General features: G+C 21.7%; 1 protein-coding gene across 1 annotated transcript in view; it reads left to right on the top strand.

The window, feature by feature from the left end:
• The window catches only part of LOC117169979 (ribosome biogenesis regulatory protein homolog), a 24,811-nt gene extending 12,629 nt beyond the window's left edge, over window positions 1–12,182 (top strand). Inside the window, exons 4-5 of the mRNA XM_033356491.1 lie at window positions 6,064–6,243; window positions 11,955–12,182. Coding sequence (XP_033212382.1) covers window positions 6,064–6,243; window positions 11,955–12,093 — 319 coding nt within the window. The 3' untranslated portion in view covers window positions 12,094–12,182. The remainder of the gene's footprint in view (window positions 1–6,063; window positions 6,244–11,954) is intronic.
• Window positions 12,183–13,987: the final 1,805 nt, after the last annotated feature.

Below are 13,987 nucleotides of genomic sequence, written 5' to 3'. Positions count from 1 at the left end.
CGATCAACGTCACCCATCCCCCCACTTTCAATGCTTTCAGCAACGTCAGCTGTTTCAGCCACTACGGTTTTCTGCTCTGTGCGATCGTCCAGTAACTGTTGCCCTCTGGCGCCAGTTTGTGGACTTCGCGTCGTCGGCATCCTACCTTACCTCTGTGACGTTTCCCGCCTTTATTTCCTACCTCTTGCCCCCCTGACCAAGCAACTATTTTTTCACTCCTAACCTCAAAAACTTCACACGCTCCAAATTTTCACCTCAAACCAAAGCCAAAAATACACCACTTGACAAAAAGAGTTCTTTCGCGATCGGTACCGGAAACGGAAGCCTTTTAGCCAAGTAATTGAATTTTCAACCAAGAAAATTAAATTTCTACCAAAAATACAAAATTTAAACAAAAGTCGTAAATTTTGTCGTTTATAAATTTTTAAACTATTTACATTTTTAATTTAAAAAGATATTTTTTCAAACAGTGGATTGGTTAAACTTTTATTTAGGAGAAGTAATTCTCAATAAAAAAATGGAATTTTGTACAAAACAGTTTAATTTTCAGCAAAAAAGTTTATTTTTAACCGCAATATATTATTTTTTAACCAGAAGTTTCTCTTTTGTTGAAAATTCTTTTCTTTTTATTGGTCTAGAATTACTTTTTGTAACTGAAAATTTAATTATTCTATTTTTGTTTGAAATAACAATTACTACATTTTTCTTTCAGAATTCGTTTTTTTTTTCTTTGTAATGAAAATATAACTATTTTCGAAAAGTAGTTTGTTTTTGACGAACTTTTTTATTTTATTAACTGAAAATGTAATTATTTTAATTGAATATTTTATCATTTTAATTGAAAATTCATCTCTTTGGTTAAAAATTAATTATGCTTTTTGTTGAAAATTATTTTTTTATTCAGTAGAAATTATTCTTCTTGGTTTACAACTGATCTTTTTGATTGAAAATTCAACTTTTGCAGTTAAAAGTAAAAAATTTCATTTGAAAATTCAGTATTCCAGCTGAAAATTCATAATTTTCGTTTAAAATTTATAACTTTGGATACATTTTTTTTGTGTGGAAAATTATTTTTCAAAAATGTTTATTAACAAACAAGAGAAAAACAATTATTTCACTATTTCGTGTAAGTTTCAATGCATTTTAAGCTTCAATAAACTGTAATTAATGTTTTTTTTTTCTAATTCAAAGCGTTCACAATTTAACAATCTTACTTTGAATTGAAAAATCTCTAATCTAAATAATTTAGGAATAAAATTCTGAAAATAGGACCAGTTAAAAGCTTTAAAAATGGAATATTTTCAGATTAAAATTTTGAAAATTCCCTACAACTTTCTTCGGAGGATTATCCTTTTTATTATAAATCTTATTATTAATTTAAAAATTTAATAATTTTTTTAAAAAATCATCGATTTTGGTTGCAAATTATTTGCTATTTTTATTATGGTGTTAGAAAGTGAACTGAAATCTTCTTTGGATGAAAATTGAACTATTTTTTAAAGGTTTTTTGTTTAAATTATCGGCTTTAGGACAAATTTTGTCTTGTTGATTTTAAAATTCACCTGCTTTAGCAGAAATTAAAACCTTCTTGGATGAAAATTCAACAATTCTGATAAAAGTTTTTATTTTTGTTAAAAAATCCTACTGTTTAAGTATAATATTCGGCGTTGAAAAAAGAACTGAAATATTTTCTGAATAAAAATTAAGCTATTTTTTTAATTCATTAAGTGTCATCTTTTTTTTTGATAAAAGTGCAACAGTTTCGTTGGAAATTAAGCTATTATACCATTTTTTTATTTGACTATTTCGTAGAAAATTTACTTTTTGTTTAAAATTTATGTTTTTTTGTTGAAAAATGAACTAAAATCTTTTCTGGATAAAGTTCCACTTAAAAAAGAAATTTGTCATTTTTTATTACCAATTCATCTGTTATTGCTAAAAATTCATCCTTTGTTGTTGAAAAAATTCGTTTTTTTAAAATGAGAATTCAATTTATTCGGTAAAAACTTATTTTTTGGTTAAAAAATTCAATTTGTAGAGTCAACTGGAATCTTTTTTGGATGAAAACTCAACTTTTTTTGTAATTAAAAATTATTCTACTTTAAGAGAAATTTCATCTATTTTTTTCATAAAAATGAAATTATTTGATAGAAAATCCAACAATTTTTTGAAAGTCATCTTTTTTAGTTTAAACATTCGTCTTTTTGGATTGAAAATTCAATTGTTTTCGTAGAAAATTATTTCTTGTTTCAAAATTCATATTTTGTTCGTGAAAACTCGACTGAAATGTTTTTCACCAGAAAATTCAACTTTTTTTGACAATTTATCTTTTTATTTTAAAACTTGATCTGTTTTAGGAGGAACTTAATTTTTTAAAATTAAAATGCAACTTTTTGGTTAAAAATCATTCTTCTTTGTTTGTGTATGAAACTAATTTGTTTGAAAAATTTGGTTGAATCAAATTGTTAAAAAATCAATTTTTTGCTAAATATTTATATTTTTAGTTGCAAATTCATCTTTTTGATTGAAAGTTTAATTATTTTGTTGAAAATTAATCTTTTTTATTTCTTTTTTTATTGAAAATTTAACTGTGTAGTTGAAAATATGTATTTTTAACTTTTTAACAGAAAGTGTACCATTTACCTTTTTTTAAGATTACTCTTTTTGGTTAAAAATGCGCCTCTTTTGGTAAAAAAAAATTTTTTTAGTTTTGAAATTTCATTTTTGTTGGGTAAAGATGCATCAATTTTGTGAAAAATAAGTCCATTTAAGTTTATAAATGGTTGAAAATCACAATAAATAGTACAATAATTGTTTGTTTTTATGTGTGCAATTTTGCGAATTTCAATGATTTAAGATTAAAATAAAATTTTGATAATAAGACAAGTACAAAACGTGAAAAATGAAATATTTTCTAAATACAATTATAAAAATTCCATCATTTAAAATTCAAAGTATTTGCTGTATCAAAAAAAATTAAAACCGTTCCAAATTGAAAATTTTCAGACTAAAATTTTGTTTAATGAAACAATTTTATTAGAAAGGAGTTGAAAATTTAATAATTTTCTTAAAAATACATCCATTTTGGTTACAGATTGTTAACAGTTTTTATTTTGGTCATTTGGTGTTAGAAAGTGAACTGGAATCTTCTTTTGAAAATTCAACTCTTTTTTTTGAAAGTTTGTCTTTTTTATTTAAAAATTCACATACTTTGGCAAAATGTTTATCTTTATTATATAAAAATTAAACTTTTTGTTGGAAAATTCAACAATCTTGTTAAAAAATCATAATTTTTGGTCGACAAAAGAAGTTTATTTTTTTGCTAAAAAAAATCCATTTTCGATCTTTCAGAATCAACTGAAACCTTTTTTGGATGAAATCTCAACTTTTTGTTTTTTTAATTAAAAATTGTTCTGCTTGAAGAGAAATTTCATCTTTTTTTGATAAAAATGCAACTATTTAATAGAGAATTCAACAATTTAGTTAAAAAGTCATTCTTTTTGGTTAAAAATTCGTCTTCTTTGATGGAAAATTAATTTTTTTTTCCATAGAAACTTATTTCTTTTTTTAAATTTCATATTTTGTTCGTGAAAACTCGACAGAAATCTCTTTCAACAGAAAATTCAACTTTTTTCTTTTGACAATTTATCTTTTTGATTTAAAACTTGATCTGTTTTAGAAGAAACTTAATTTTTTTAAATTAAAATGCAACTTTTTGGTTCAAAAGCATTCTTCTTTGCTTGTGTATTCAACTAGTTCGTTTGAAAGATTTGGTTAAATCAAAAGTGTTAACCAATCAATTTTTTTTCTAAGTATTTATATTTTTAGTTGAAAATTCATCTGTTCGGTTAAAAGTTTAATTATTTTGTGAAAATTTGATCTTTTAAATTAAAAATTCGCATTTTTTGGTAAAAAAAAATTATTTTTTAGTTTGAAATTTTATTTTTTTGGGGGTAAAAATGAATCAGTTTCGAGAAAAATTAATTTTTTGTTGATTATTTGATTATTTTTTGATTAAAATATAAACTATGACACTTTTTCGTTGGGAATTTGTCTTCTTAGGTTGAATATTTAACTAGTATGTTAATAATTCAATTCTTTTGTTAAAAAAAAAAACATTTTTTATAATAGAAAAAAGACTTTTTTCTAATGAATTAATAATTAATTAATTAATTAATTTGAAAATCTTCAATTTGTATACGAAATACTGTTTTATTCCGCTTATAAAACATTCGATGTTAAAAATATTGCAAGATTAAAATGCTAATATTTGAATATTCATGATTTAAAATGAAAAAATATTTAAGTAAAAGTCAGAGAATTTTAAAAATGTTCTCGGTTTCGCATTTTTCCATAATATCGTATCTATTCGTTCTAGGTTTAAAATTCAACTATTCCAGTTGAAAATTGATAATTTTCGTTTAAACTTTATGACTTTGGATACATTTTTTTGTGTGGAAAGTTATTTTCTTTTTCAGGAATTTAAATAATTCCATTTTTGGTTTAAAACTAATATTTTTAAATTCAAAATACAAATATTAAGTTGAACATTTTTTTTTAGTTGAAAATTCAACTGTTTCGATAAAAATTCATGTATTTTGTTGATAATTTGTCTTTTTTGGTAGAAACTAATCTTCTTGATTAAAAATGCATCGATTTTCGAAAATTATTTTGTTTTTTGTCGAATTTTTTAATTTTATTAACTGAAAATGTAATTATTCTAATTGAATATTCCATCATTTGAGTTGAAAATTCATCTCTTTGGTTCCAAATTAATTAATTTAACTGAAAATTTAAATTTAATTTTTTATTGACAATTTATGTTTTTAGTTAAAAACTTATGTTTTTTGTTGAAAATTATGTTTTTATTCCATAGAAATTATTCTTCTTGGTTTACAACTGATCTTTTTGATTGAAAATTAAACTTTTTCCGTTAAAAATTTTAAATTTCAGTTGAAAATTCATAATTTTCGTTTCAAATTTTCTAACTTTGGATACATTTTTTTTGTGAAAAATTATTTTCTTTTTCAGGAATTTAAATAATTCCATTTTTGGTTTAAAACTGATATTTTTAAATTCAAAATAGAAGTATTAAGTTGAAATTTTTTTAGTTGAAAATTCATGTATTTTGTTGACAATTTGTCTTTTTTATTTCAAAATTCGTGTATTTTTTTTTGAAAAATCGTCTTTGTTGGTATAAAATTAATCACCAAAAATTGTAAGACAATTTTTTTAATTTTGCAGAATTAACATTTTTTTATGAAAACTGAGGTTTTATTTAAAAATATTAATTTCGAGATTTAAGATTTCACAATTTTTCGAGAAAAATATGAAAATTGTAAGACAATTTTCAAAATATTGCAGAAATGATTTTTTTTTAGGAAAAATAAATTTTGAAGGGTTTCAAGAAAATACAAAAAAGCTTTAAATTCCTGGAAAAATTTCAAACAATTTTTTATTTTACAAAATGTATCCTATTCTTAACGAATTGCAGATTTTTCTACCACAATGTAATTTATTTGAAAATTAATCTTTTTTTGTTGAAATTTAATCTGTTTTTGTTTAAAATAAAACTGACAGGTTTAAAGTTAAACTCTTTAGTTAAAAAATTAATCTTTTTGGTTTAAAATTCATCTATTTAAGAAGATTCATAATTTTAGTTGAAAATTAAACATTTTGTGTTTTTTGGTGGAAAATTAATTTTTTTTTACCGGAAATTAAACTATTTTTGTTTATTTTAATTTAAAGAAAGTAACCTTTTTTAATTCAAAATACAACTCTTTTTTTTTTACTTTAAAAATGTATAATTTAAAGCAGTTTTAACTGAATAATAATTTTTTTGAATTATTATTTAAAATCATGAACTTTAGGAAGAAATTCTTAAATTAAGAATATATTGTAATTATTAATTAATAATTATTGAAAAATAATAATGATGTCTGGATGTTACTATTCTTTTAAATTTCTGAGATTATTTACGCTATTTTTAATTTCTGAAGTAAATCCTAGGCGTGCAAATATATTTTTTATAAAAAAAAAAACGAAAAATGGATTTTTTTCTAGGCTTCCAAAAGAAAAGGATGCAAAAGATATTGCTTCGCAAGTTCCAGGATTGAAGAGAAAACGGCCAGTTCCGCCGAAGAACGCTTTGGAAGAGAAACAACGAAATTCTCAAGTCGTGGATAGTATTCTTAAAAACAGGAATAAACTTCTTCGAATAGACACTTCGGTTCCATCTGCGAGGTAAAATTTATCCTTATAATCCAGTTTAAAATAAAAAAATTACAATAAAAAATTTCGTCAAACTTTTCAGACCGGGAAAAACTGCGAAATGACACTGAATTGACTTTTTTTTCACGGAAATTTTATACATTTTTACAAGAAAAATATATACAATTACTTGAAATATGACAAATTTCATATCGCATGATTTAAATACAATTTAAATTAATTTTTTTTTTAAATTTTAAGTTCACTTTAATAATTTTCGAGCCTTGAACTTTTTTGTACCTTGGAAATCTAAAAAAATATTCAATTTTTCACGAGATTTTTCAAAAGATTTTGAACGATTTGAAATATTTCAATGAATCGAAATAAATACGAAAAATTTCACAAACATTTCATTGATGTTAAATTATTTTAAAAAGTTTCAACAAATTTGAGAAAGTTTTATTTAAATTTCAAAAGATTTCAAATTTAAAATCCCAAAGTTTTCAAGGATTTAAAATATTTTACAAAAGATTTTCCAGAAATTTGAAAATTATTCGTGAAAAGTTAAGAATTTGTTTACGTGTGTTTCTTTTTTTTCCTTCAAAAATGATTGGCGAATAAAAAATAAAATGGCCGGGACGATCTTACGGCATTTTTTTAATTTTTCAGGACTTAAAGGTTTCCAAAAATATGTAAAAGAATGTAGATTTTTGAAGATTTCGAAATAAAATTTTAATTATTTATTTAAATTTTAAATATTTATATAAGATGATGAGTATATGAAAATATAATATTCAAAAATAAAAGATTATTAAATTCCTAAAATTCCTGGGAATTTAAAAAATATTTTTTATCTTGGGAAATTAATTTAAAGAGATTTCAAAAGATTTACAAAATTGCCAAAAAAAAGTCTGGAGCGTTTTAAGGTTGCAATATAAAAATAAATTAATTTAAATAATTCTGGGGAAATTTGTAATGTTTTTTTATTTTGAAATTTAAAAAGATTTAGAATATTTTAAAAGATTTACAAAATAACTGAAAACCAACATTTTTTTAGTTTTGCAATTTTTTTTCTTAATTTTAGAGAAATTTTGAATCATTTCAAAAGGTTTAAAATTTCTGGAAATATTGAAAACAAAATTTTAAAAAGATTTTCAAATACATAAAATAGAATGTAAATTTTTGAATATTTCGCAATACAATTTTGAACCTTTTTAGGCATTTTGAAAGGTTTCCAGATAATGAGATTTTTACATATTTCTAGGAAAATATTTTATGATTTTTTAATTTGAAATTTGAAACGATTTAAAATATTTCAAAAAATTTACTAAATTGCCCAAAAAGAATCTGGAACATTTTAAGGCAATTTTTTTTAGTTTTGCAAGATTTTACGAAAAATTTGGTGTCATTTTAAAAGATATTTAAAAGTTCTGGAAACATTTGAAACAAAAATATTAATTTATAAGATTTTCAAAAATATAAAACGGAATGTAGATTCTTGAAGAATTCGCAATAAAATTTTGAACTTTTTTAAGCGTTTTGAAAGGTTTTCAGATAATATTTCAAAATATTTCTGGGAAAATATTTGATATTTTTTTATTTTGAAATTCGAAACAATTTAAAATATTTCAAAAAAGTTACAACATTGCCCAAAAAGAATCTGGAAAACTTTAAGGCAAATTTTTTAGTTTTGCAACATTTTTTGAAGTTTCAGGTAAATTTGGTGTTATTTAAAAAGATATTTAAATGTCCTGGAAACATTTCAGTCAAAATTTTCAATTTGTAAGATTTCGAAAAATGCCAAACAAAATGTAGATTTATGAAGATTTCTCAATAAAAGTTTGAACCTTTTTAAGGATTTTGAAAAGTTTGCAAATAATCATTTTTAAAAATATTTCTGGGATTTCGAGATAAAATTTTGAAGCTTTTTATGGATTTGGAAGTATCGTAATTTACCTTTTTTTCTTGAAAATTTGACTCTTTTTTTAAAATCACCTTTTCAACTAAAAATTTGACTATTCCAGATGAAAATTTAACTGTTTTTTTTCTGAAAATCTGATTTTTTTGGCTAAGGATTAGATTTTTAACGAAAAATACAACTATTCTATTTTTTGTTGAAATTTTATCTTTTTAAGATGAATATCCAACTATTTGTTTGCAATTTTATAATTTTTATTTAAAATTCAAACAATTTTTTTTTTTAATTCATATAATTTACACTTATTTTAGTAAAAAATCGACTTTTTCCGTAGAGAATCGACTTTTTTTGTAGAAAATTGTTGTTTTTTTTCCTTTGAAAGTTAATATCCTTGTTTATTTTTTTATTGAAGATTCATCATTTTAATTAAAAATTCATTTCTTAGGTTTAAAAATGAGATTTCTTATTGAAAACTTGTTTTTCTTCGGATGAAAAGGAATTTTTTACCGAGAGTTTAACTATTTTTCTAAAAATCCATTTTTTGTACGAAGAATAAAATTTTTACGAAAAATGCAACTATTATTTTTCCTTTAAAAATTAAACCATTTTTTTTTTAATTCATGTAATTTGTGGAAAATTCATTTTTTTTTGTTGGTAGATATAAAATTCAACTATTCTACTTCTTTGGTTGAAAAATAATTTATTCAGCCGAAAATTCACCCGTTCCATTTTCAGTTGAAAATTGACCTTTTCTAGTTCAAAATTTAATAATTTGAATGTAAATTTGTATTTTTTAATTCAAAATTCATTTATTTCGTCGAAAATGCACGTATTTTGTTTAAAAAAAAGTGCTTTTTGGTGGCGAAATTGACTTTTTTTGGTAGAAAATTATTTTTTTCTGTCAAAGTTAATCTCATTGTTCAAAAATTATTATTTTTTTGTTTAAAAAATCAAGTACTTCAGGTAAATATTCATCATTTTAGTTAAAAATTAGCCTTTCAAGTTAGAACTAAATTTACTTTTGTTGAAAAATAAATTCTTTTGTTAAAAAACTGAGATAGTTTATTGAAAATTTGTTTATTTTTTGGTTGAAAATAATTTTTTTCTTAAATTTAAAATACTTCTCCAGTTGAATATTCCACAATTTTAGTTAAAAATTTAATTTTTTTGTTGAAAATGATATTTTTTATTAAAAAATAAATTTTTTTGTTTAAAAATTGATTTTCTTAACTTAAAATTTAATTATTTAAGTTTTATTTGACAATTGATCTTTTTTAGTAAAAATTATTTGTTGAAAGTTCAACTATTTAAAATGAATTCATCATTTCAGTGGAAAATTCATCAGTTAAGATAAAAAGTAATTTTTTTACTAAAAATGAAACTATTCCATTGTCTGTTGAAAATCGATTTTTTTCCAGTTCAAAATTCATCTATTTGTTTGAAAATTTTTCTGATTTGATTGAATATTGAACTATTTCGTTAAAATTCATTCGTTTTGTTGAAAAATTGTATTTTGGGTAGAAAATTTTTCTTTTTGCTAAAAAATACATCTTTTTGGTTAAAAATTCAAGTAATTCAGTTAAATATTCATTATTTTAGTTAAAAATTTATCTGTTTAGTTCAAAATTTGATTATTCTAGTTGAAGATTTATAATTTATTTGAAAATTAATTCTTTTTTGTAATGTTTTGCCCTTGTTTGTTGTTTTAAAGGATGTTTAAAATGAACATGTTTTAAAATAAATTTTTGCGTTTTTTGAAAAACATGAATATGTTACTTTTAGTTGACCAGGAAAATTGAAAAACTTGGCCAGGAAATTACCAGGAATTTGAAATCGTCCGCCAAATCGCCACCCTGATTTTAAGAGATTATTTTTACATATTCAAAATAAATTTTGATTTATAAATCACAATAATTGAAAGTTCGGTTTAAAAAAAAAGTGTAATCGATTTTTTAAAAATATTTCTAACTTAAAAATTGTATAAAATTGTATAATTTTGAGATTTATATTTATATTTTTTATTTATATTGATTTTTGTATATATTTTTACACCAAAAGGATTGCTTTTCTATCCAAAAATAGAAGTGTTCAATAAATCAGTTGAAATTTTGATTAAAAAAGATTACTTTTTAAGAAAATAGTTGAATTTAGATTAATTATAAAATAAAAATATAATTTTTTCAAATAAAAATAATTAGCTTTCAATCAAAAAGGATCATTTTTGAAACAAAGAAGATGACTTTTTAACAAGAACAGTTGGATTTTCAACCAAATAGTAGAATTTTTAACCAAGGGATTAATTTTTTGCCAAAAGGGAATATTTTTTTTTTAGCAAATAGTTGAATTTTCCACCCAACAAGACGATTTTTTAAGTAAAAGAGAATTTTCAATCCAAAAATTATCAATTTTCGACAAAAAATATGACTTTTTAACAAAATAGTCGAATTCAGATTAATTCTGAAAAAGAACTAACTTACAATCGAAATAGATTTTTTGAACCAAGAGGTTAATTTAAAAGGTCTACCAAAAGATACATTTTCAACAAAAAAATATGAACTTTAAACTAAAAAAATGAGTTTTCTACCAAAAAATATAATTTTTTGACCAAAAACGATTACTTTTTAACAAAAGACTTTAATTTTTAATAAATTAGTTAAATCTTCAACTAAATAGTAGAATTTATAACCGGAAAGTCGAATTTTGAAGTAAAAGAAATGATTAATTAAAAATTCCACTCCTTGGTTGAAAGTTGAACGAATTTTTTTTTTAATTTCATTTTTTTTTTCTTTGAAGATTCATAATTTTAGTTGAATGTTCGTTTTTCTAGTTTAAAAATTAAATAAAAAATTCTTTTTGCTGTAAACATTTTTTTTAAACTGCAAATTCAAATATTTTTTTAAAACAGTCAACTGATTAATTGTAAATTAACTTTTTTGTTGTTATTTCATGTTCTCGTTTTTAAAATTAAATTGTTTTATAGAGAATTAGGCTTTTTGGCTTGAAAATTTGGCTGGAAATTTATCTACTTCATTTTTGGTTAAAAATTCAAAATTTTTGTTAAAAAATTATGTTGAAAATATATACTTTTTGGTCAAATCTAACTGTTTTTTATTTTTAATTAAAATTTTGTTGTGGAAATATCAACTATAACATTTTTTGATAAACATTAATCTTTTTTGTAGAAAATTCACCAAATTTACTTAACATTATTTTCCATTCTTGATCGAAAAATTTTTCTTGGTGGAAAATTCATTTTTTTTGTAGAAATTTCATCTCTTTTTGGTTAAAAATGCAACTGCTTAGTTGAAAATTTATCTATTTTGGTTTAGGTTTAAACTATTTTATTGAAAATTAACAAATTTGGTATAAATTCAACTTTTTTGTAGAAAATTTGTTTTTATTCTTGTTGTTTTAATTAAAAATTAATTTTTCTCATCAGAAATTCATCTGCCTAATTTTTGGGCAAAAAACAAAACTTTTCTGGTTTAAAAAATGCAGAATATTTGTCTTTTTTGCTTGAAAATTCAACAATTTGGTAATGGATTTCACTATGTGATAAGAAATTGAATGACTTTGTAAAAAAATAGTTTAAATTTTTTTAAATTGAATCTGTGCTGTGATGACTGTAATTAGATAAATTAATTTTTTTAGCCTTGATCAAAAATATATATGTGATTTTCAATTCAAATTTACGATAATATACCTTTTTAACAAATTTATTAAATTTTCGAAAGTAAATTTCACTTTTGGTCATTTACATTTATAGTATCAAATTCTCTGAGATTTTTTTAAAAATGGAGAATTTTTTTTTGTTTTTTTTTTGTAGTACGTCTTCGAGTACGCCGGAACGAAGTGGAAAAAAGAAAAAGGCGGGCGGAAAACAGCCAAAAGGAGCGAAAAAACCGAAAGCTGGTAAAGGAAAGAGAGATCCACATACAAAAATTGGAGGTCGAAAGAGGAGGTAGGAAAGAAATGTTGCCCTGAAAAATATTGTACGTTCGATTGTAAATGTTATTTACTAAAAGTACAATAAATACAAAATTTAATATGATTACTTTTTTGATTATATTTATACTTTTATTTATACTTGTTAATTTCAGATACAAATTTTGAGAAAAATTCAAATTTATTAATTTACTTTAGACAAAAAAATATGTTTTCTGCTATGAAAGATTACATTTCAACAAAATAATTAAATTTTGAAAATAATATTTGAATTTTCGTCATAAAAAGATAAATTCAAAACAAAAAAAGATGAAATTTATACAAAAAAATTTTTTTTTTTAACGGAACAAACGAATTTTCAAATAAAATTATAATTTTTCAGGAAAAAAATTAGTTTTTCACGAAACTGATGCATTTTTACTCAAAAAAACGTGAAATTTCAAACCAAGAAAATTATTTTTTTACTAAAAAAAAGATAATTTTCAACTAAACATATAAAGCTTCAAGAAAAAAGTTATTTCTTAACAAAGTGATACAATAAACTCAAAGAAAAATCATTTTTGACCAAAAAGTTGCGTTTTCATTTTAAAAAATGACATTTACTAAAACAGATTGATTTTTAAATCAAAAAGATTAATTTCGAAACAAAACAGAATTGAATTTTGTGCCAAAAAAGATTTAGTTGATCATTAATTCAAAAAAAAAAACGAAGCTTCTACGAAAAAGATTGAATTTTCAATCCAAAAAGACGAATTTTTGTTACCCCAAAAAGATGAAATTTGTACTAAAAAAAATAAATTTTTAATACAAAATGACACATTTTTTTTTAAGCGAAACTTTCATCCAGAAAAGATTTCAGTTTATTTATCAATATCAAAATATAAATTTTAAAGAAGAGTGAATTTTCTACGAAATAGTTGAATTTTTAACAAAATAATGTAATTTTTATTATAAGGGATGAATTTTTAACATAAATAGATATTTTTCACTCTAGAAAGAATTAAAAGTTTATCTAAATTGCTGAACTTTAACGCAAAAAGACTAATTTTCTCTACAAAAATTCATATATTTCATGTATTTTTTTTTGTTACTAAAAAGAAGAATCTTGAACTAAAAAACAAGAATATGGAAAAAATTAAAAACTTATATTTTCAGTTAAGAAATTATTTTAAACTAAAAAATATGCTTTTCGACTAAACAGTTAAATTTTCAACCAAAGACATAATCCCTAAATCAAAAAAATAAATGTTGAAAAATGTAGTTTAACTTTAACCCAAGTAGTTGAATTGTCAATTGCAAAAGATTATTTTCTAACAAAATCTTTAAAATTTCAGTCAAAGAGATGAATTTTCAACTAAAAATATTAATCGTCAAGAAAAAAAACCAAAAAGATGCATTTTAATAAAAAAAAAAAAATTTTACAAAATTTTTAGAATAAAAATTTTGTCCAGTTTTTATTTCAACCGTTTTTTCAATAGTTTTTCAAATTGTAATTTTTATAAATTATTATATCATTCTATTTAGAATGCTTAATTCGAAAATCTTTCACTTTATTAATTTTCCACTTTTAATTTTTAAAAGCATATATTTTAATTTAAAGAATGCAGTTTTCTAGATTTAAACAATTAAAAATTAAAATCATTTGAAGTTGAAAATTTTTGGTAAAAAACAGTTTTCTTTTATCAACTGTAAATGTAAATAAATAAATTATTTTTAAAATGGATCTGTACTCTTAAGTATTTAAATCTGAACAATAATTAATTTGACCAAACAATTCTAGAGCCATTCAAAATTTGAGAATTTACAGATTATAACTGTTTCAATCCAAAAGTCTTGATAAGAATTTAAATTAATATATCATTTTTTCCGATAATTTTATTTTTAAATAAAATTTTTCATGATTTATCAATAATA

The sequence above is a fragment of the Belonocnema kinseyi genome, chromosome 3 (assembly GCF_010883055.1).
Source record: "Belonocnema kinseyi isolate 2016_QV_RU_SX_M_011 chromosome 3, B_treatae_v1, whole genome shotgun sequence".
Classification (NCBI taxonomy): Eukaryota; Metazoa; Arthropoda; class Insecta; order Hymenoptera; family Cynipidae; genus Belonocnema; species Belonocnema kinseyi.
Note: the sequence above shows the minus strand (reverse complement) of the source record. Positions and strands in the feature narration are given on the sequence as shown.